Source organism: Bombina bombina, chromosome 6 (assembly GCF_027579735.1).
Source record: "Bombina bombina isolate aBomBom1 chromosome 6, aBomBom1.pri, whole genome shotgun sequence".
NCBI lineage: Eukaryota > Metazoa > Chordata > Amphibia > Anura > Bombinatoridae > Bombina > Bombina bombina.
This window is the reverse complement of record NC_069504.1, coordinates 913,305,179-913,329,878: the sequence shown is the minus strand read 5'-3', so window position 1 is coordinate 913,329,878 and position 24,700 is coordinate 913,305,179. Positions and strand designations below refer to the sequence as shown.

Genomic DNA, 24,700 nt, shown 5'->3' with positions numbered 1-24,700 from the left:
TGATAGAAGAAATAAAAAACTACAACTAACACCACATACTCTTTACCACCCCCATGGAGATGCTACTAGTTAGAGCGGCAAAGAGAATGACTGGGGGGGCGGAGCCTGAGGGGAGCTATATGGACAGCTCTGCTGTGTGCTCTCTTTGCCACTTCCTGTAGGGATTGAGAATATCCCACAAGTAAGGATGAAGCCGTGGACCGGATACACCAATGTAGGAGAAACTACCTTATCTGCATGGAAGATCAGATAAGGGGAATCACACTGCAAGGCAGATAACTCTGAAACTCTTCGAGCCGAAGAGATAGCTACTAGGAACAGAACTTTCCAAGATAAAAGCTTGATATCTATGGAATGCAAAGGTTCAAACGGAACCCCTTGAAGAACTTTAATAACTAAATTTAAACTCCATGGCGGAGCAACAGGTTTAAACACAGGCTTGATTCTAACTAAAGCCTGACAAAACGCCTGAACGTCTGGAACATCTGCCAGACGCTTATGCAAAAGAATAGACAGAGCAGAAATCTGTCCCTTTAAGGAACTAGCTGACAATCCCTTCTCCAATCCTTCTTGGAGAAAGGATAATATCCTAGGAATCCTGACCTTACTCCACGAGTAACCCTTGGATTCACACCAATAAAGATATTTACACCATATCCTATGATAGATTTTCCTGGTGACAGGCTTTCGAGCCTGAATCAAGGTATCAATGACCGATTCGGAGAAACCACGTTTTGATAAAATCAAGCGTTCAATCTCCAAGCAGTCAGACGCAGAGAAATTAGATTTGGATGTTTGAATGGACCTTGGAGTAGAAGGTCCTGCCTCAGCGGCAGAGTCCATGGTGGAAAGGATGACATGTCCACCAGATCTGCATACCAAGTCCTGTGTGGCCACGCAGGTGCTATCAAAATCACTGAAGCTCTCTCCTGCTTGATCTTGGCAATCAGATGAGGGAGGAGAGGAAATGGTGGAAACACATAAGCCAGGCTGAAGGGGCACTGCTAGAGCATCTATCAGTGCTGACTGGGGATCCCTTGACCTGGACCCGTAACAAGGAAGCTTGGCGTTCTGACAAGACGCCATCAGATCTGGTTTGCCCCATAGTTGAATCAGCTGGGCAAATACCTCCGGATGGAGTTCCCACTCCCCTGGATTAAAGGTCTGCCGACTTAGAAAATCCGCCTCCCAGTTCTCTACTCCTGGGATATGGATAGCTGAGAAATGGCAAGAGTGAACCTCTGCCCATAGAATTATCTTGGAAACCTCCATCATTGCCAGGGGACTCCTTGTTCCACCCTGATGGTTGATATAGGCTACAGTCGTGATATTGTCCGACTGAAATCTGATGAATCGGACCGCAGTTAGTTGAGGCCAAGCCTGAAGAGCATTGAATATTGCTCTTCGCTCCAGAATGTTTTATCAGAAGGAGGGCCTCCTCCTGAGTCCACGAACCCTGAGCCTTCAGGGAATTCCAGACTGCGAACCAGCCCAGAAGGCTGGCATCTGTCGTCACTGTAGTCCACTCCGGCCTGTGGAAACTCATTCCCCCGGACAGACTGACCTGAGATAACCACCAGAGAAGAGAATCCCTGGTCTCTTGATCCAGATTTAGCAGAGGAGACAAATCTGTGTAGTCCCCATTCCACTGATTGAGCATGCAAAGTTGCAGTGGTCTAAGATGTAGCCGGGCAAACAGAACTATGTCCATTGCCGCTACCATTAGGCCGATCATTTCCATACACTGAGCCACTGACGGCCGAGAAGTGGAATGAAGAGCACGGCAGGAAGTTAGAAGCTTTGATATCCTGACCTCTGTCAGAAAATGTTTCATTTCTACTGAATCTATCAGAGTTCCTAGGAAAGAAACTCTTGTGAGAGGAGAAAGAACTCTTTTCTCTGTTCACTTTCCACCCGTGAGACCTCAGAAAGGCCAGAACAATGTCCGTATGGGACTTGGCAAGTTGAAAAGTCGACGCCTGGATTAGAATGTCGTCTAAGTAAGGCGCCACCGCTATGCCCCGCGGCCTTAGAACCGCCAGAAGGGACCCTAGAACCTTCATAAAGATTCTTGGCGCCGTGGCTAACCCGAAAGGAAGAGCCACAAACTGGTAATGCCTGTCTAGAAAGGCGAACCTGAGGAACTGATGATGCTCTTTGTGAATCGGAATGTGGAGATAAGCATCCTTTAAGTCCACAGTAGTCATATATTGACCCTCCTGGATCATAGGGAGGCTGGTTCGGATTGTCTCCATCTTGAAGGATGGGACCCTGAGAAATTTGTTTAGGATCTTGAGATCCAAGATTGGTCTGAAAGTTCCCTCTTTTTTGGGAACTATAAACAGGTTTGAATAGAAACCCTGCCCCTGTTCCTCCCTTGGAACTGGGTGGATCACTCCCATAACCAGTAGGTCTTGAATGCAACGTAAAAATGCCTCTCTCTTTATCTGGTTTGCAGATAATTGTGAGAGATGAAATCTCCCCTTTGGAGATGAACCTTTGAATTCCAGAAGATATCCCTGGGAAAAAATCTCTAGTGCCCAGGGATCCTGGACGTCTCTTGCCCAAGCCTACTCCTTCATGCTGTCTTAGAGGCAGTAACAGGTTTTGTGGCCTGCTTCCCCTTGTTCCAAGCCTGGTTAGGTCTCCAGACTGGTTTGGACTGGGCGAAATTTCCCTCTTGTTTTGCATTAGAGGAAGCTGAGCCACTCTTGAAGTTTCGAAAGGAACGAAAATTATTCTGTTTGGTCCTTAATTTATTGGACCTATCCTGAGGAAGGGTGTGACCTTTTCCTCCGGTAATATCAGAGATGATCTCCTTCATGCCGGGCCCGAATAGGGTCTGTCCTTTGAAGGGGATGTTAAGAAGCTTAGACTTTGAAGTAACGTCTGCTGACCAGGACTTAAGCCATAGCGCCCTATGCACCAGAATGGCAAAACCTGAATTCTTAGCCGTTAGCTTGGTTAAATGAAAAACGGCATCAGAAATAAAGGAATTAGCTAACTTAAGAGCTTTAATCCTGTCTAAAATATCATCTAACGGGGTCTTCACCTGTAGAGCCTCCTCAAGAGACTCGAACCAGAAAGCCGCTGCAGCAGTAACTGGGGCAATGCATGCAAGAGGCTGGAGAATAAAACCTTGATGTATAAAAATTTTCTTAAGGAGACCCTCCAATTTTTTATCCATAGGATCTAGGAAAGCACAACTGTCCTCAACAGGGATAGTTGTACGCTTAGCTAGGGTAGAGACTGCTCCCTCCACCTTAGGGACCGTCTGCCACGAGTCCCGTATGGTGGCATCTATGGGAAACATCTTTTTAAAAGCAGGAGGGGGAGAGAACGGCACACCTGGTCTATCCCATTCCTTAGTAATAATTTCCGAAAATCTCTTAGGGACTGGAAAAACATCAGTGTAAACAGGCACTGCAAAGTATTTGTCCACCTTACACAATTTCTCTGGAACTGCAATGGGTTCACAGTCATCCAGAGTCGCTAAAACCTCCCTAAGCAATAAGCGGAGGTGTTCAAGCTTAAATTTAAACGCTGTCATTTCAGAATCAGACTGAAGCAACGCCTTCCCTGAATCTGAAATGTCACCCACAGATAGAAGCTCTCCTGCCTCGACTTCTGAGTATTGTGAGGGTATATCGGACACAGGTATTAAAGCATCAGAAAGCTCTGTATTTGTTCTAGCCCCAGAGCTGTCTCGCTTTCCTTGTAACCCTGGCAGTTTGGACAATACCTCTGAGAGGGTAGCATTCATAACTGCCACCATGTCCTATAAGGTAAAAGAATTAGACGCGCTAGATGTACTTGTCGTCACTTGAGCGGGAGTTATAGGTTCTGACACGTGGGGAGAGCTAGATGGCATAATCTCCCTTTTTTCAGTCAGAGAATCCTCTGGAGATAAATCTTTAAGCGCCATAATATGGTCTTTATAGTTTATAGAAATTTCAGTACATTTGGTACACATTCTAAGAGGGGGTTTCACAATGGCTTCCAAACATATTAAACAAGGAGTTTCCTCTATGTCAGACATGTTTAACAGACTAGTAATGAGACAAGCAAGCTTGGAAAACACTTTAATAAAGGTGAAACAGCAATTAAACAAAAACGTTACTGTGCCTTTAAGAGAAAAAAACTAGCACTTAAACTGCAAAACAGTGTAAAAATACAGTAAAGTCTTCGAAATTTTTACAGTATGTGTAAGGGACTAAAGCAAAATTGCATCCACTTGCAAATGGATGATTAACCCCCAAGCCGGATTTAAAAAACTTCAACCACTGGTAAAAAACATTTGAGCACCTTGCCACAGCTCTGCTGAGGCTCCTACCTGCCCTTTAGTGAAGAAAACATAATTTATGCTTACCTGATAAATTTATTTCTCTTGTAGTGTATCCAGTCCACAGATCATCCATTACTTGTGGGATATTCTCCTTCCCAACAGGAAGTTGCAAGAGGATCACCCACAGCAGAGCTGCTATATAGCTCCTCCCCTCACTGCCATATCCAGTCATTCGACCGAAACAAGACGAGAAAGGAGAAACCATAGGGTGCAGTGGTAACTGTAGTTTAATTAAAATTTAGACCTGCCTTAAAAAGGAAAGGGCGGGCCGTGGACTGGATACACTACAAGAGAAATAAATTTATCAGGTAAGCATAAATTATGTTTTCTCTCGTTAAGTGTATCCAGTCCACTGATCATCCATTACTTGTGGTATACCAATACCAAAGCTAAAGTACACTGATGATGGGAGGGACAAGGCAGGAACTTAAACGGAAGGAACCACTGCCTGTAGAACCTTTCTCCCAAAAACAGCCTCCGAAGAAGCAAAAGTGTCAAAATTGTAAAATTTTGAAAAGGTGTGAAGCGAAGACCAAGTCGCAGCCTTGCAAATCTGTTCAACAGAGGCCTCATTTTTAAAGGTCCAGGTGGAAGTCACAGCTCTAGTAGAATGAGCTGTAATCCTTTCAGGGGGCTGCTGTCCAGCAGTCTCATAGGCTAAGCGTATTATGCTCCGAAGCCAAAAGGAGAGAGAGGTTGTCGAAGCTTTTTGACCTCTCCTCTGTCCAGAGTAAACGACAAACAGGGCAGATGTTTGACGAAAATCTTTAGTAGCCTGTAAGTAAAACTTCAAGGCACGGACTACGTCCAGATTATGCAAAAGACGTTCCTTCTTTGAAGAAGGATTAGGACACAATGATGGAACAACAATCTCTTGATTGATATTCCTGTTAGAAACCATCTTAGGTAAAAACCCAGGTTTGGTACGCAGAACTACCTTGTCTGAATGAAAAATCAGATAAGGAGAATCACAATGTAAGGCAGATAACTCAGAGACTCTTCGAGCCGAGGAAATAGCCATCAAAAACAGAACTTTCCAAGATAAAAGTTTAATATCAATGGAATGAAGGGGTTCAAAAGGAACTCCCTGAAGATCTTTAAGAACCAAGTTTAAGCTCCACGGGGGAGCAACAGTTTTAAACACAGGCTTAATCCTAACCAAAGCCTGACAAAATGCCTGGACGTCTGGAACTTCTGCCAGACGCTTGTGCAAAAGAATAGACAGAGCAGAGATCTGTCCTTTTAAAGAACTAGCTGATAAGCCTTTGTTCAAACCCTCTTGGAGAAAGGACAATATCCTAGGAATCCTAACCTTACTCCATGAGTAACTCTTGGATTCACACCAATAAAGATATTTACGCCATATCTTATGGTAGATTTTCCTGGTGACAGGCTACCGAGCCTGTATTAAGGTATCAATGACTGACTCGGAGAAGCCACGCCTTGATAGAATCAAGCGTTCAATCTCCATGCAGTCAGTCTCAGAGAAATTAGATTTGGATGATTGAAAGGACCTTGTATTAGAAGGTCCTGCCTCAGAGGCAGAGTCCATGGTGGAAGAGATGACATGTCCACTAGGTCTGCATACCAGGTCCTGCGTGGCCACGCAGGCGCTATCAGAATCACCGATGCTCTCTCCTGTTTGATTTTGGCAATCAGTCGAGGGAGCAGAGGAAACGGTGGAAACACATAGGCCAGGTTGAAGAACCAAGGAGCTGCTAGAGCATCTATCAGCGTTGCTCCCGGGTCCCTGGACCTGGATCCGTAACAAGGAAGCTTGGCGTTCTGGCGAGACGCCATGAGATCCAGTTCTGGTTTGCCCCAACGATGGACCAGTTGAGCAAACACCTCCGGATGGAGTTCCCACTCCCCCGGATGAAAAGTCTGACGACTTAGAAAATCCGCCTCCCATTTCTCTACGCCTGGGATGTGGATTGCTGACAGGTGGCAAGAGTGAGAGACTGCCCAGCGAATTATCTTTGAGACTTCTAACATCGCCAGGGAACTCCTGGTTCCCCCTTGATGGTTGATGTAAGCCACAGTCGTGATGTTGTCAGACTGAAATCTGATGAACCTCATTGTTGCTAACTGAGGCCAAGCTAGAAGAGCATTGAATATTGCTCTTAACTCCAGAATATTTATTGGGAGGAGTTTCTCCTCCTGAGTCCACGATCCCTGAGCCTTCAGGGAGTTCCAGACTACGCCCCAACCTAGAAGGCTGGCATCTGTTGTTACAATCGTCCAATCTGGCCTGCGAAAGGTCATACCCTCGGACAGATGGACCCGAGAAAGCCACCAGAGAAGAGAATCTCTGGTCTCTTGATCCAGATTTAGTAGAGGGGACAAATCTGAGTAATCCCCATTCCACTGATTTAGCATGCATAATTGCAGGGGTCTGAGATGCAGGCGCGCAAATGGCACTATGTCCATTGCCGCTACCATTAAGCTGATTACTTCCATGCACTGAGCCCCTGACGGGCGTGGAATGGAATGAAGGACACGGCAAGCATTTAGAAGTTTTGATAACCTGGACTCAGTCAGGTAAATTTTCATCTCTACAGAATCTATTAGAGTCCCTAGGAAGGAGACTCTTGTGAGTGGTGACAGAGAACTCTTTTCCACGTTCACTTTCCACCCATGCGACCTCAGAAATGCCAGAACTATCTCTGTATGAGACTTGGCAATTTGAAAGCTTGACGCCTGTATCAGGATGTCGTCTAGATACGGAGCCACCGCTATGCCTCGCGGTCTTAGAACCGCCAGAAGTGAGCCCAGAACATTTGTAAAAATTCTCGGGGCAGTGGCCAACCCGAAGGGAAGAGCTACAAATTGGTAATGCCTGTCTAGAAAGGCAAACCTTAGGAACCGATGATGATCTTTGTGAATCGGTATGTGAAGGTAGGCATCCTTTAAGTCCACTGTGGTCATGTACTGACCCTCTTGGATCATGGGTAGGATGGTCCGAATAGTTTCCATTTTGAATGATGGAACTCTGAGGAAGTTGTTTAAGATCTTTAGATCCAAGATTGGTCTGAAGGTTCCCTCTTTCTTGGGAACCACAAACAGATTTGAATAAAATCCCTGTCCTTGTTGCGTCCGCGGAACTGGATGGATCACTCCCATTACTAGGAGGTCTTGCACACAGCTTAGGAATGCCTCTTTCTTTATCTGGTTTGCTGATAACCTTGAAAGATGAAATCTCCCTTGTGGAGGAGAAGCTTTGAAGTCCAGAAGATATCCCTGAGATATGATCTCCAACGCCCAGGGATCCTGAACATCTCTTGCCCACGCCTGGGCGAAGAGAGAAAGTCTGCCCCCCACTAGATCCATTTCCGGATAGGGGGCCGTTCCTTCATGCTGTCTTGGGGGCAGCAGCAGGCTTTCTGGCCTGCTTGCCCTTGTTCCAGGACTGGTTAGGTTTCCAGGCCTGTCTGGAATGAGCAACAGTTCCCTCTTGTTTTGAAGCGGAGGAAGTTGATGCTGCTCCTGCCTTGAAATTTCGAAAGGCACAAAAATTAGACTGTTTGGCCTTTGACCCTTGCCTCCAGTAATGTCAGCAATAATTTCCTTCAAGCCAGGCCCGAATAAGGTCTGCCCCTTGAAAGGAATGTTGAGTAATTTAGACTTTGAAGTCATGTCAGCTGACCAGGATTTAAGCCATAGCGCACTACGCACCTGGATGGCGAATCCGGAATTCTTAGCCGTTAGTTTATTCAAATAAACAATGGCATCAGAAACAAATGAGTTAGCTAGCTTAAGCGTTCTAAGCTTGTCAATAATTTCATTCAATGGAGCTGTCTGGATGGCCTCTTCCAGGGCCTCAAATCAGAATGCCGCCGCAGCAGTGACAGGCGCAATGCATGCAAGGGGCTGTAAAATAAAACCTTGTTGAATAAACATTTTCTTAAGGTAACCCTCCAATTTTTTATCCATTGGATCTGAAAAAGCACAACTGTCCTCAACCGGGATAGTGGTACGCTTTGCTAAAGTAGAAACTGCTCCCACCACCTTAGGGACCGTCTGCCATAAGTCCTGTGTAGTGGCGTCTATTGGAAACATTTTTCTAAATATAGGAGGTGGGGAAAAGGGCACACCGGGTCTATCCCACTCCTTGCTAATAATTTCTGTAAGCCTTTTAGGTATAGGAAAAACGTCAGTACACACCGGCACCGCATAGTATCTATCCAGCCTACACAATTTCTCTGGAATTGCAACTGTGTTACAGTCATTCAGAGCAGCTAATACCTCCCCAAGCAATACACAGAGGTTCTCAAGCTTAAATTTAAAATTAGAAATCTCTGAATCAGGTTTCCCCGAGTCGGAGATGTCACCCACAGACTGAAGCTCTCCGTCCTCATGTTCTGCATGCTGTGACGCAGTATCAGACATGGCTCTAACAGCATTTGCGCGCTCTGTATCTCTCCTAACCCCAGAGCTATTGCGCTTGCCTCTTAATTCAGGCAATCTAGATAATACCTCTGACAGGGTATTATTCATGATTGCAGCCATGTCCTGCAAGGTAATCGCTATGGGCGTCCCTGATGTAATTGGCGCCATATTAGCGTGCGTCCCCTGAGCGGGAGGCGAAGGGTCTGACACCTGGGGAGAGTTAGTCGGCATAACTTCCCCCTCGACAGAACCCTCTGGTGATAATTCTTTTATAGATAAAGACTGATCTTTACTGTTTAAGGTGAAATCAATACATTTAGTACACATTCTCCTATGGGGCTCCACCATGGATTTCAAACATAATGAACAAGTAGGTTCCTCTGTGTCAGACATGTTTAAACAGACTAGCAATGAGACTAGCAAGCTTGGAAAACACTTTAAAACAAGTTTACAAGCAATATAAAAAAACGTTATTGCGCCTTTAAGAAACACAAATTTTCCCAAATTTTTAAATAACAGTGAAAAAATGCAGTTACACTAACGAAATTTTTACAGTGTATGTAATAAGTTAGCAGAGCATTGCACCCACTTGCAAATGGATGATTAACCCCTTAATACCAAAAACAGAACAACAAATGACAAACATTTTTTAAACAGTCACAACTGCCACAGCTCTACTGTGGCTTTTTACCTCCCTCAATACGACTTTTGAAGCCTTTTGAGCCCTTCAGAGAAGTCCTGGATCATGCAGGAAGAAGCTGGATGTCTGTGTCTGTAATTTTTGCTGTGCAAAAAAATGCCAAAATAGGCCCCTCCCACTCATATTACAACAGTGGGAAGCCTCAGGGAACTGTTTCTAGGCAAAATTCAAGCCAGCCATGTGGAAAAAACTAGGCCCCAATAAGTTTTATCACCAAACATATGTAAAAAAACGATTAAACATGCCAGCAAACGTTTTAAAAATACACATTTATAAGAGTATGTATCTCTATTAATAAGCCTGATACCAGTCGCTATCACTGCATTTAAGGCTTTACTTACATTACTTCGGTATCAGCAGCATTTCTAGCAAATTCCATCCCTAGAAAAATATTTTAACTGCACATACCTTATTACAGGAAAACCTGCACGCTATTCCCCCTCTGAAGTTACCTCAATCCTCAGAATACGTGAGAACAGCAAAGGATCTTAGTTACTTCTGCTAAGATCATAGAAAACGCAGGCAGATTCTTCTTCTAAATACTGCCTGAGATAAACAGTACACTCCGGTATCATTTAAAAATAAACTTAAAAATAAACTTTTGATTGAAGAAATAAACTAAGTATAAAACACCACAGTCCTCTTACGACCTCCATCTTAGTTGAGAGTTGCAAGAGAATGACTGGATATGGCAGTGAGGGGAGGAGCTGTATAGCAGCTCTGCTGTGGGTGATCCTCTTGCAACTTCCTGTTGGGAAGGAGAATATCCCACAAGTAATGGATGATCCGTGGACTGGATACACTTAACAAGAGAAATAAACCCTTTATGATTGTCCTCAGATGCCAGAGGACTCCTCTAGGGAAGCTGGATGTCTCAGTCTGCAGGAAACTGCACATCTAAAGCGCGAAAATAGGCCCCTCCCACCATGTACTGGATGTCAGAGGGGCCTTAAGAAAGTACTCCTAGGAGTATCTGACTAGCCATGTGGAAACTAGGCCCCAAATAAAGACTTATCTCCCTCAGAGAAAAAAAACGTTCTATTTATGCAAACGTTTTGTCACTAAGTAATATGAGTATTAACATGAGTATTACCCCATTTTGTAAGCATGATCCCAGTCGTTGTTAAATCACTGCATCTAGCTTACCTCAAATATACAAGGCTCTGTCAGCATTTTCTAGAACTTTCATCTCTCTAGAAATAAAAATACTGAACATACCTCAAAGCAGGTAATCTGCAGACCGTTCCAACTGAAGTTTTCCCATACTCTTCAGTTATGTGTGAGAACAGCAATGGACCTTAGTTACAAACCGCTAAGATCATCAACCTCCAGGCAGAATTCTTCTTCTAATTTCTGCCTGAGAGTAAAACAGTACAACGCCGGTACCGTTTAAAAATAAACTCTTGATTGAGAGGTAAAACTACACTAAGTCACCACATATCTCTTGAGACTTCCTATCTTGTCGAGAGTTGCAAGAGAATGACTGGAGGTGGGGGTTAGGGGAGGAGCTATATAGACAGCTCTGCTGTGGGTGTCCTCTTGCAAATTCCTGTTGGGGAGGAGAATATCCCACAAGTAATGGATGAACCCGTGGACTGGATACACCTTACAAGACAAAAAGGCTGCACATACCTTAATGCTGCTTGTAGCATGAAACCGATCTCCACACTGAAGATGTCTCATGGTTACCTTCAGAAGTCTTGTGGTAATCAGCGTGGATCTTAGTTACAAATGCTAATATCATCAAACCTCAGGGCAGAAATCTTCTTCCATATCCCCCTGAGGAAAATAGTACACACCGGTACCATTTAAAATAAATAACTTCTTGATTGAAGAAACTAAAACCTCACTTTACCATGTCTTCCTAGTATAACACAGGCAAAGAGAATGACTGAGGTGGAGGGGAAGGGAGGGGCTATATATATATATATAGAATCCAGAAAGTTAAACCATAGAAGCGCTCAAAGTCCATGAGTGTAGAATAAAAGTTGAACTTTATTAGAACATTTAAAAACAAAAAGATGTCCTATGCAGGACTAATCCAAGTTGTGTATGCAGGCACACAGAGAGCATACATGTTTCGTGCTTAGGTAGCACTTGTTCACTGCTTACCTGTGCACCTGCAAGACCTGCCTTTTAATCACAAAATTTAAAGTGATACATCACAAAATATTAAACAACCTGAAAACAGTGCTTAATGTGCCTGTCTATATAGAGAAATCTCACAGCATATATCTGAACATTACATTCTGTAATAACGTATACTTGTACATACATGTTAAATTTAATTAAGTCTAAAAGGAATATTCAAATAGAAAAATAAACCTAATTTACTATTATATTGAAAAAGTAGTAATAAATAATTGTATTACATTTTAAATTCTAAATTCTAGTTTATGCCTTATACTAATAACTAGAGATGATGGAATAAAAAAAAAAAAAAATTATATTAAAATATTCTAATTATTACCATTTTGTTTTTTCAAAAAATAATAAGATTTTCTCTACACTTGTAACATAGTGGAGAATTCATACAAATAGATCTAAATCTCTCCTTTTATTTATTCCTAATGGGTAGCTAGTTTGCAAGGTCAGGATCCAGAAGATTTCCCTCTTATCTAACATCATTTCCCTATTACCTCCTCTACTCCACACTGGCACAAAGTCTATGCCCTGTACCATTAAAGCATTGACGTCTGCATTGTGTTTTTCCCTAAAATGTCTCGCTACTGGAGTATCTGAGCTTTCATCCTCAATACTACGTAGGTGTTCAAGAAATCTCTCTTTGAGTGGCCTAGTCGTTTTTCCTGTATACTGCTTGAAACAAATCTTGCATGTTAATAGATATATTACATGAGTGGTTGAACAGTTTATTGCAAATTTAATCTTATGTTGTTTATTGGTTACTGTTGATGATATCTCATCTCCCTCTTTAACAAAGTTGCAAGTCCTGCATATAGGTCTCCTACATTTAAAGAACCCTTTCCTTCTTTGTAACCAATTTTTGTTAGAGATAGGTTTTAACTCTGAAGGAGATAAATAGTTTGATAAAGTTTTACCTCTTTTGGATATATAGTTACATCCTCCCTGCATAATCTCCTTAAGAATAGGATCTGAATATAATATTGGTATGGAATTACGTACTATATTACAGATTTTGTTATACTCCAGACTGTAGTTAGTAATAAATTTGAGTTTATTATGATGTTTATCAATAGTTTTATGTTTCTTTGTATTCAGAAGTTGCTCTCTAGGTATATGATCCACGTTGGATTTGGCTCTAGTTAAAATCTCATCTTTATAGCCTCTATCTTTTAATCTGTCTAGAGCTATCCTGGCATGTTTCTGATATTCTTGATCATCTGTACAATTTCTTTTTAATCTAATTAGCTCCCCTTTGGGAATAGCTTCAATAACATGCTTGGGATGACAGGAATCATAATTTAACGTATTTCCTGCAGTCGGTTTCCTAAAAAGAGTGGTATTTAAATTATGTGTATGCTCATCAACATAAATATTGAGATCCAAAAAACTGACATTTGTAGTACTATATTCGCTAGTAAATTTGATACCACACTCGTTGGCATTGAGGTATTGACAAAACTTCTCAACCTCTGAATCATCTCCATCGAAAACAAACAGAAGATCATCTATGTATCTAAAAAATGATACAATGTGTTCTTTATATGGATTTCTATCTCCAAAAATGTGGGACAGCTCCCACCAACCCATAAACAAGTTGGCGTATGAGGGGGCAAATTTAGCCCCCATAGCTGTCCCACATTTCTGGAGATAGAAATTACTGCCAAATTTGAAAAAATTGTGAGTAAGCAAGTATTCTATTGCATTTATAAGAAAAACTTTTGTTGCTGCTTCATAACTGCTATAATTATCCAAGAAGAATTCAATAGCTGTTAGGCCTTTATCGTGTACTATTGAGGTATACAGAGATGAAACATCTGCAGTGACCAATCTATAGGATGATTTCCATTGTGCATTGCTTAGTTTCTTTAATAGAGCTGTGGTGTCCTGAATGTAGCTAGGTAGATTTCTTACTAGCGGTTGCAAAAAGGAATCAACTAACTCTGAAAGCGATTCATTTAATGAATTGATACCAGCAATAATAGGCCTTCCTGGAGGTGATATAGGGTCTTTGTGAATCTTTGGAAAGTAGTGAAAAATGGGAGTGACTGGAAATTCCACAACCAAAGCTTCCTGTATGGATTGATTAATTATATTATTCTGTCTAGCATAACATACTAACTCCATTAGTTGCTCCCTAAATTTCTTAGTTGGATTTTCTTTTAGTTTTTCATATACTTTCCTATCGTTAAGTTGTCTTGTCGCTTCAGCTACATAATCTGTTCTATTTAACACGACCACATTACCGCCTTTATCTGACTGCCTAATGATTAGTTCTTCATTGCTTGTCAATGTCTTAAGAGCCTCTTTTTCTGCATGTGTTAGATTAGGTTTATATCTGTATTTATGTTTGGACTTGTCTCTGTTATTTTTGTCAAGATTTCTCAATTTATCTTCTATGGTCTTTTGGAAGATATCTAGGACTTTTGGTCTCATTTGTGTGGGGTAAAATTAACTTTTGTTCTTTATATGTTTAAGAGAAATACTTTTAGCATCAGGTAAGCCTAACTTATCCCTCTGATTATCTTGCTCAAGTTTCTCAAGGTCATATATACTGCACCAATCAGCAAACTGCATCTTATCTGTTTCTAGAAAATCAGTAATATTAATAGCCTCATTGTTGTCAGTAATATGAGGTTGCTCTCCATCTTTGGCAGAATAAAAATGCCTGCGTAGTGTAATTTTACGTACAAACCTATTAATGTCTAAAATGGTATCAAACATATTAAAATGACAAGTGGGAACAAAATTGAGTCCTTTTGATAAAACTGATATTTCTAGCTTGGTCAGTTTTCTTGAAGATAGGTTAATTACATTAGAGTTCATGCATATTTCTTCTGTATCTTTTGCGATCTGGTCGTGTATGTCTTTCGCAGGCCTCCCCTCTTGGTTTTGTTCTGTACGTGAGTGGGCATGTGTGGTACCTCTTCCTTTTCCTCTGGCCCCCCTGTGGGTTTTTTTCTTCTTCCTGAGGTTTGAGATTGATCCTTCCCGTTTTTTGAGACCTGTGAGGTGAATTCAGGTTCGGATGCCATATCTGTTGTTCTCAGGACATTTGGTACCTCTGTTTCTTCAGTCACATCACCATCAGATGAGTCAAACTCATATTCTGTATCAGAGAAAGTTACTGACTTTTCTTTCTTATCCACTTTTTTGTTGTTTTTATAGTGACGTTTGAAGAATCTGGGTTTGGTGTTATCTTCTCCACTCCATTTGTATACCTGCTTAGAATCATAATCTTTCTTATCACGTACCATTTTTCTAGATTTAAACTGCCAGAGTTCTTGTTTGAACATATTCATATTCTTTTCAAATTGAATATCATATTTTTTAAAGTCCACATCATCTTGGTAACTTTTTAGATTTTCTTGAATCTCTTTTACCTCTATTAGTATATTTTTTCTTTGCTGATTTTTATATTCAATCAAAAGATTGATTAAAGCAAAGGAGCAAGTGTCCAAGATATTATTCCATTTCTTTATAAAATCTTGATCATTAACTAGAAAAGAGGGAAACTTCTTTATCCTCAAACCTCTAGGTATACGTTTCTCTTGAAGATATATCTTAAAGGCTTTGATATCTAAATCCAATTTGATATCTCTCTTGCGTAGTGTATCAATATCAAAAAACAAGCTATCCAAAGTATGTACTATATGATCATACAGATTTTCATCATCATTTTCAGGTATACAGATGGAGTGGAGAAGATAACACCAAACCCAGATTCTTCAAACGTCACTATAAAAACAACAAAAAAGTGGATAAGAAAGAAAAGTCAGTAACTTTCTCTGATACAGAATATGAGTTTGACTCATCTAGAAAAATGGTACGTGATAAGAAAGATTATGATTCTAAGCAGGTATACAAATGGAGTGGAGAAGATAACACCAAACCCAGATTCTTCAAACGTCACTATAAAAACAACAAAAAAGTGGATAAGAAAGAAAAGTCAGTAACTTTCTCTGATACAGAATATGAGTTTGACTCATCTAGAAAAATGGTACGTGATAAGAAAGATTATGATTCTAAGCAGGTATACAAATGGAGTGGAGAAGATAACACCAAACCCAGATTCTTCAAACGTCACTATAAAAACAACAAAAAAGTGGATAAGAAAGAAAAGTCAGTAACTTTCTCTGATACAGAATATGAGTTTGACTCATCTGATGGTGATGTGACTGAAGAAACAGAGGTACCAAATGTCCTGAGAACAACAGATATGGCATCCGAACCTGAATTCACCTCACAGGTCTCAAAAAACGGGAAGGATCAATCTCAAACCTCAGGAAGAAGAAAAAAACCCACAGGGGGGGCCAGAGGAAAAGGAAGAGGTACCACACATGCCCACTCACGTACAGAACAAAACCAAGAGGGGAGGCCTGCGAAAGACATACACGACCAGATCGCAAAAGATACAGAAGAAATATGCATGAACTCTAATGTAATTAACCTATCTTCAAGAAAACTGACAAAGCTAGAAATATCAGTTTTATCAAAAGGACTCAATTTTGGTCCCACTTGTCATTTTAATATGTTTGATACCATTTTAGACCAAGCTAGAAATATCAGTTTTATCAAAAGGACTCAATTTTGGTCCCACTTGTCATTTTAATATGTTTGATACCATTTTAGACATTAATAGGTTTGTACGTAAAATTACACTACGCAGGCATTTTTATTCTGCCAAAGATGGAGAGCAACCTCATATTACTGACAACAATGAGGCTATTAATATTACTGATTTTCTAGAAACAGATAAGATGCAGTTTGCTGATTGGTGCAGTATATATGACCTTGAGAAACTTGAGCAAGATAATCAGAGGGATAAGTTAGGTTTACCTGATGCTAAAAGTATTTCTCTTAAACATATAAAGAACAAAAGTTAATTTTACCCCACACAAATGAGACCAAAAGTCCTAGATATCTTCCAAAAGACCATAGAAGATAAATTGAGAAATCTTGACAAAAATAACAGAGACAAGTCCAAACATAAATACAGATATAAACCTAATCTAACACATGCAGAAAAAGAGGCTCTTAAGACATTGACAAGCAATGAAGAACTAATCATTAGGCAGTCAGATAAAGGCGGTAATGTGGTCGTGTTAAATAGAACAGATTATGTAGCTGAAGCGACAAGACAACTTAACGATAGGAAAGTATATGAAAAACTAAAAGAAAATCCAACTAAGAAATTTAGGGAGCAACTAATGGAGTTAGTATGTTATGCTAGACAGAATAATATAATTAATCAATCCATACAGGAAGCTTTGGTTGTGGAATTTCCAGTCACTCCCATTTTTCACTACTTTCCAAAGATTCACAAAGACCCTATATCACCTCCAGGAAGGCCTATTATTGCTGGTATCAATTCATTAAATGAATCGCTTTCAGAGTTAGTTGATTCCTTTTTGCAACCGCTAGTAAGAAATCTACCTAGCTACATTCAGGACACCACAGCTCTATTAAAGAAACTAAGAAATGCACAATGGAAATCATCCTATAGATTGGTCACTGCAGATGTTTCATCTCTGTATACCTCAATAGTACACGATAAAGGCCTAACAGCTATTGAATTCTTCTTGGATAATTATAGCAGTTATGAAGCAGCAACAAAAGCTTTTCTTATAAATGCAATAGAATACTTGCTTACGCACAATTTTTTCAAATTTGGCAGTAATTTCTATCTCCAGAAATGTGGGACAGCTATGGGGGCTAAACTTGCCCCCTCATACGCCAACTTGTTTATGGGTTGGTGGGAGCTGTCCCACATTTTTGGAGATAGAAATCCATATAAAGAACACATTGTATCATTTTTTAGATACATAGATGATCTTCTGTTTGTTTTCGATGGAGATGATTCAGAGGTTGAGAAGTTTTGTCAATACCTCAATGCCAACGAGTGTGGTATCAAATTTACTAGCGAATATAGTACTACAAATGTCAGTTTTTTGGATCTCAATATTTATGTTGATGAGCATACACATAATTTAAATACCACTCTTTTTAGGAAACCGCCTGCAGGAAATACAACGTTAAATTATGATTCCTGTCATCCCAAGCATGTTATTGAAGCTATCCCCAAAGGGGAGCTAATTAGATTAAAAAGAAATTGTACAGATGATCAAGAATATCAGAAACATGCCAGGATAGCTCTAGACAGATTAAAAGATAGAGGCTATAAAGATGAGATTTTAACTAGAGCCAAATCCAACGTGGATCATATACCTAGAGAGCAACTTCTGAATACAAAGAAACATAAAACTATTGATAAACATCATAATAAACTCAAATTTATTACTAACTACAGTCTGGAGTATAACAAAATCTGTAATATAGTACATAATTCCATACCAATATTATATTCAGATCCTATTCTTAAGGAGATTATGCAGGGAGGATGTAACTATATATCCAAAAGAGGTAAAACTTTATCAAACTATTTATCTCCTTCAGAGTTAAAACCTATCTCTAACAAAAATTGGTTACAAAGAAGGAAAGGGTTCTTTAAATGTAGGAGACCTATATGCAGGACTTGCAACTTTGTTAAAGAGGGAGATGAGATATCATCAACAGTAACCAATAAACAACATAAGATTAAATTTGCAATAAACTGTTCAACCACTCATGTAATATATCTATTAACATGCAAGATTTGTTTCAAGCAGTATACAGGAAAAACGACTAGGCCGCTCAAAGAGAGATTTCTTGAACACCTACGTAGTATTGAGGATGAAAGCTCAGATACTCCAGTAGCGAGACATTTTAGGGAAAAACACAATGCAGACGTCAATGCTTTAATGGTACAGGGCATAGACTTTGTGCCAGTGTGGAGTAGAGGAGGTAATAGGGAAATGATGTTAGATAAGAGGGAAATCTTCTGGATCCTGACCTTGCAAACTAGCTACCCATTAGGAATAAATAAAAGGAGATATTTAGATCTATTTGTATGAATTCTCCACTATGTTACAAGTGTAGAGAAAATCTTATTTTTTGAAAAAACAAAATGGTAATAATTAGAATATTTTAATATAATTTTTTTTTTTTTTTGTATTCCATCATCTCTAGTTATTAGTATAAGGCATAAACTAGAATTTAGAATTTAAAATGTAATACAATTATTTATTACTACTTTTTCAATATAATAGTAAATTAGGTTTATTTTTCTATTTGAATATTCCTTTTAGACTTAATTAAATTTAACATGTATGTACAAGTATACGTTATTACAGAATGTAATGTTCAGATATATGCTATGAGATTTCTCTATATAGACAGGCACATTAAGCACTGTTTTCAGGTTGTTTAATATTTTGTGATGTATCACTTTAAATTTTGTGATTAAAAGGCAGGTCTTGCAGGTGCACAGGTAAGCAGTGAACAAGTGCTACCTAAGCACGAAACATGTATGCTCTCTGTGTGCCTGCATACACAACTTGGATTAGTCCTGCATAGGACATCTTTTTGTTTTTAAATGTTCTAATAAAGTTCAACTTTTATTCTACACTCATGGACTTTGAGCGCTTCTATGGTTTAACTTTCTGGATTCTGGATTTCTTTTGCGTGTGGAACAGACACGCCGAACCATTAGCTGCCATTGTCAGTGATTAGGGATTTGCATATCCCGCCCTCCCCTACCAGTGAGCCGGTCAATACATTATTTTCAAATTGGAGGATCTGTTAGTGCGCTCCGTTGTGCAGGTACCCTGTGTATATGTATATATATATATATATATATATATATATATATACACACATACAGCTCTGCGGTGGTGCTCTTTGCCACTTCCTGTTAGCAAGAGGTTAATATCCCACAAGTAAGGATGAAATCCGTGGACTCGTCATATCTTTGTAAAAGAAAGTAGTACGGTTGGGAGGTGGGAGGGATTATAAGCTCTTGAGTTGGTTCTTGGCCTCCTCCTAGTGGTGGGAATTATATTCCACATGTCAAGGCTTCTCTGTGGACTCATCATTCAAAATAAATCACCTTCAATATGTTGCATCACTCATTACACAATTCCAAAATGCTTCTGGAAGCAACATTAGCACAATTGTGTGTTGGGAACTTCATGAAATAGGCTTCCAAGACAAAAATGTTGTATAAGCCTCATGTCAACATGCAATGCCAAGGGGGTGGCTGTAAAGCACGCTGCCACTAGACTCTAGAGTAGTTGAAACGTTCTCTGGAGTAACCAATTATGCTTCACTATCTGACCATATGATGGGAGACTATGGGTAAGTCAGATGTTAGGAGAATACTACTTATTGGAATGCATAGTGTCTACTGTAAAGTTTAGTGGAGGAAGGAAAATGGTCTGGGGCTGTTTTTCAGGATTTAGGCTAGGCCTTTAGTTACAGTGAAGTCATCTTAATCCAACAGGATACAAAGACATTTTAGGCAATTGGGTGCTTCCAACTTTGTGACAACTGTTTGGGGGAAGGCCCTTTACTGTTCAAGCATGACGGTGCCCCAATGCACAAAGCGGTGTCCATAAAGATGTGGCTAGACAAGTATGGTGTAGAAAATCAAGCCCTAACTTCAGCCCCATGAAACATGTTTGGGATGAATTGGAACGCCAATTGTGAGCCAGACCTTCCTGTCAAACAGCTGTGCTTAACCTCACAAATTCTCTTTTGGTTGAATGGGCACACACTCTCCAACAGACTGTTTCCTAAATCTTTTGGAAAGCATTCCCAGACAATGTCTCTCCCTCGGTCCCCACCTCCATCTACACACACATCCATCTATCTAGCTATATATACACACACACCTACATATATCCATCTCTGACATCCAGCAAGTAATATTTAAAAAAGCCAAAAAGAACAGATGAATAACTAAAAAAAGTAGCTTTATTAACAACTCACAAACACACATTTCAAATTAAATGTAGCATTTTGTGCCCCAGTCTTGTATACAATAAAATCTTTTATTTTTAATCTATACAAAGCATTTAAAATATTCTGGCAGTACTTGCTATCAAAAGATTGTAGTGGAAATTAAAGGGTTTTTCATAAAAAATTGAGGGGAAAAATCATTCAATATAAGTGGTACATATAAAGTTATTTTAAAATTTGAGCGAATGCTCTTAGATGTTGAGTAAAGTAAAAATGAGTATGAAAGATCTGAGTATAAATGCTACTAAAATGTTTTTCCCCATCAAAATATTTCACTCACACTCAAACTATTTATCACCAGATAAGACACACAATATTTTAATTATATTACGCAATTTTTAGTGAATCAAAAACATAAAAAAAAAAAAAAGTAATGTAAATAAAAGATAGTTGATTCTAAATACATATATTTATATGCTCTCCATAGCTTTGAATTCACTGAGAGCCTGAACAACGTTGACATGTTTTTTCTGTGATGCACGTTTTATTTTAGTTTGCGTTTCATCTTGTTTTTCTCGTTTGACAAGAGGTTTCTTCTCTGGAGCCTTCATTTTCCATGAGACGGCTGGAAGATTCAGAGATGCCATTCCTTGGGACTTTTGATACTTGGTGGAAGCTACATAGGAAGCTTTAACCGTTTGTACTACAGCATTCATTAAGTTTTTGGCAGCTTGTATTAAGGACATGGCACTGTCCACCTAAAAGTTTACAAAAATAAATAAAATATAATTCAGTAAGTGGAATAAATTTATTTGTGCAATGTTGTCATCCCTTTAAACCCCAGTACATGAACAAATTAAGTCTACACATGTACTGTTACAAGTATGCATACGTATAACACCCAGGTTGTTTCAGTTATGCACAATTAAACTTTCTATATTAATATCAAAGTGTTTTAAGTCCCATTAAAGGGAAGGAAAGGTTAAAGGGACAGTCAAGTCCAAAAAAAAAACAAAACAAAAAAAAAACCTCATGATTTAAATAGGGCATGTAATTTTAATCAACTTTCCAATTTACTTTTATCACCAATTTTGCTTTGTTCTTTTGGTATCCTTAGTTGAAAGCTAAACCTAGGAGGCTCATATGCTAATTTCTTAGACCTTTAAGGCCGCCTCTAATCTGAAAGCATTTGACAGTTTTTCACCACTAGAGGGCATTACTTCATGTGTTTCACATAGATAAGATTGAGCTCATGCACGTGAATTTACCGAGGAGTGAGCATTGATTGGCTAAAATGCTAGTCTGTCAAATGAACTGAAATAAGGGGCAGTCTGCAGAGGCTTAGATACAAGGTAATTACAGAGGTAAAACATTTATGATTATAACTTATACAAAACTGGGGAATGGGTAATAAAGGGATTATCTATCTTTTTAAACAAAAACATTTCTGGTGTTGACTGTCCCTTTAAAGCTAAAATGTCCATTAACCCATTTCTGTTTTAAGTAGAAGCATTTGTGCAATATACTCCCATTAGCAAAAATAATTCTATAGTAAAAGTTATTACTGTTTCAGTGGCATATGCACGTATCCTACATTTGACTAGAGGATCAGGATTCAAACACAATGCCTGAGTCCTGATCCTCTAATCAAATGTAGGGAGTGTACATATGCTACTGAAACAGTAACATTACTAAAAGCAATTTTTCTTTGGAAATGTATTGTAAAAATGCTTTAGTTTAACAATTTAAATACACCCATGTACATTTCAATTTTGACTTTTCTATTCCTTCAAGAGAAAAAAACATTGCAGCAGCCAACGAGCCCAATGATCATGACAGGCTTCTTAGCCAGTTTTTTTGGCCATTCCATGCAATATGCTTCAAAACAGCTGCCCCAAAAACAACACAACGCATGTTAGGATTAATGTGGATTATCACAATGTATTGTTTGTATCCTATGAGTTAAATGGTTTCCTTTTCACTCGCTAAATTCTGCTATGGAAAATATAGGAAAGTCAGTCTCTCTATATATATTTATATTCTTATACTCGTTATCTACCTGGGTACCTTCAACTTGCCTAGCAATCCTTGCCATCTACTATTTTAACGTTTTCTATTCCCCTGTTAATAAAAAATACAAGAAGCTGTGTTTGTTTTGCACTTGCTTTCATGTAAAACAGCAAGTAGGAAATATCACATAGACCCCTCACATTTATCACCAGCTATTATCTGCTGCTCTCTGTCAAGAGCTGTTCTACACTCAAAGACACTGGCAATTTAGATTTTAAACAATTTTTCTTATTTGCACAGTCCAGTTTCCCAAAATATACTATATTTTACATGGTGTTTATCAATAAAATATACAGCCCGGCTACTTCTATACTGCACAACACACCTTTTAGATCTTTTTTTTCTTTCTTTTTTTGTTAAAGGGAGTATTTTTTTTTTTTTTTAAAACTAGGAGGCACTAGCATAGTTTTAATTGTCACAGTTATTATTGTACTTGTGGCTAATGACCGATTGGACAGTAGTATAGCACAGCTCACTCATCTGAACAAACTGTTTTAATATTTTATTTTAACAAATTTCATTTTAATTCCTCCCCAACAGGTATTTTTTTTTAAATACATTAAAGGGCCATGATACCCAAATGTTGAAACACTTGAAAGTGATGCAGCATAGCTGTAAAAAGCGGACTAAAAAATATCACCTGAACATCTCTATGTGAAAAAGAAAAATATTTTAACTCAAAATGTCCTAAGTATTCAAAACCCATTGCAAAGGACTTTAAGCAGCAAATCAGTATGCCTGCCCAAGGACAAGCAAAGGAGCAAGCTTCGTGCACAATCCTGTAATTTCCCTATTCAGTTTAAGGAAGTTTACTATGAAATCTCATGAGAGTTAAGTCAAATCTCAAAAAGGCACAGTAAGAGTTCATGACCCCAGCACTGCTGATTGGCTGCAGTTCATTTCTTAATTATTCAGCATAAATAAAGTATGTCCATGTGAAGCTTTGTGCATTGACATATACAAATCTAAATAAAAATAAAGTCATGTCATTCAATACCATACGATAAATGTAAAGTAACAAAATGCTTTAGTAAGTGTCCAAAAAAAACCTAACTTACTCCAGAAACAACAAGTTCACCACCCAGGTTATTAACTTCAGCCTTGACTTTGCTGCAGATATTTAACTGATGGCAATACAAGGCAATACGCTGCAGGTATGCTAGGAGATCTTGTTTACAAGCAGAGTCTGGGCACTAGAAAAGAAGAACAAAATTAAATAGTGAAAAGCTTAAAAAGGGGTGATGGTGGTACATTAATTCAGATACAGTTGGTACAATACTCTCCAATAAACCATTTTTTCAGGATCTAAGTGATCACATGTGCAGTATTAGTCATGACTCAGATGCAATTTTAAGCAACTTTCTAATTTACTCCTATTATCAATTTCTTTGTTCACTTGATATTTTTATTTGAAAAGCAAGAATGTAAGATTAGGAACCGGACCATTTTTAGTTCAGCACCTTGGTTCTGCTTGCGGATTGGTGGCTAAACGTAGCCACCAATCGCTATGCAGGGTGCTGAACCAACAATGGGCCAGCTCCTTGGCTTAGATTCCTGCTTTTTCACTATAAAGAGAGCAAGAGAACAAAGAAAAGTTGTTAATAGGAGTAAATTAGAAAGTTGATTAAAATTGCATGCTCTATCTGAACCATGAAAGAAAAAAACAATTTACGTAAGAACTTACCTGATAAATTAATTTCTTTCATAATGGCAAGAGTCCATGAGCTAGTGACGTATAAGATATACATTCCTACCAGGAGGGGGCAAAGTTTCCCAAACCTCAAAAACAGAATTTATGTTTACCTGATAAATTACTTTCTCCAACGGTGTGTCCGGTCCACGGCGTCATCCTTACTTGTGGGATATTCTCTTCCCCAACAGGAAATGGCAAAGAGCCCAGCAAAGCTGGTCACATGATCCCTCCTAGGCTCCGCCTACCCCAGTCATTCGACCGACGTTAAGGAGGAATATTTGCATAGGAGAAACCATATGTTACCGTGGTGACTGTAGTTAAAGAAAATAAATTATCAGACCTGATTAAAAAAAAAAACCAGGGCGGGCCGTGGACCGGACACACCGTTGGAGAAAGTAATTTATCAGGTAAACATAAATTCTGTTTTCTCCAACATAGGTGTGTCCGGTCCACGGCGTCATCCTTACTTGTGGGAACCAATACCAAAGCTTTAGGACACGGATGAAGGGAGGGAGCAAATCAG

At 39.2% G+C, this 24,700-nt stretch overlaps 1 protein-coding gene across 2 annotated transcripts in view; it reads right to left on the bottom strand.

Moving 5' to 3' along the window:
• Positions 1 to 20,411: 20,411 nt before the first annotated feature.
• Positions 20,412 to 24,700, bottom strand: part of CTNNA1 (catenin alpha 1) — a 177,369-nt gene continuing 173,080 nt past the window's right edge. For both annotated transcript variants that reach the window (XM_053718551.1, XM_053718552.1), the window contains 2 exons: positions 23,543 to 23,677; positions 20,412 to 21,172 (listed from right to left, as the gene is read on the bottom strand). In XM_053718551.1, the coding sequence (XP_053574526.1) occupies positions 20,885 to 21,172; positions 23,543 to 23,677 (423 nt within the window). In that variant the 3' untranslated portion in view covers positions 20,412 to 20,884. The remainder of the gene's footprint in view (positions 21,173 to 23,542; positions 23,678 to 24,700) is intronic.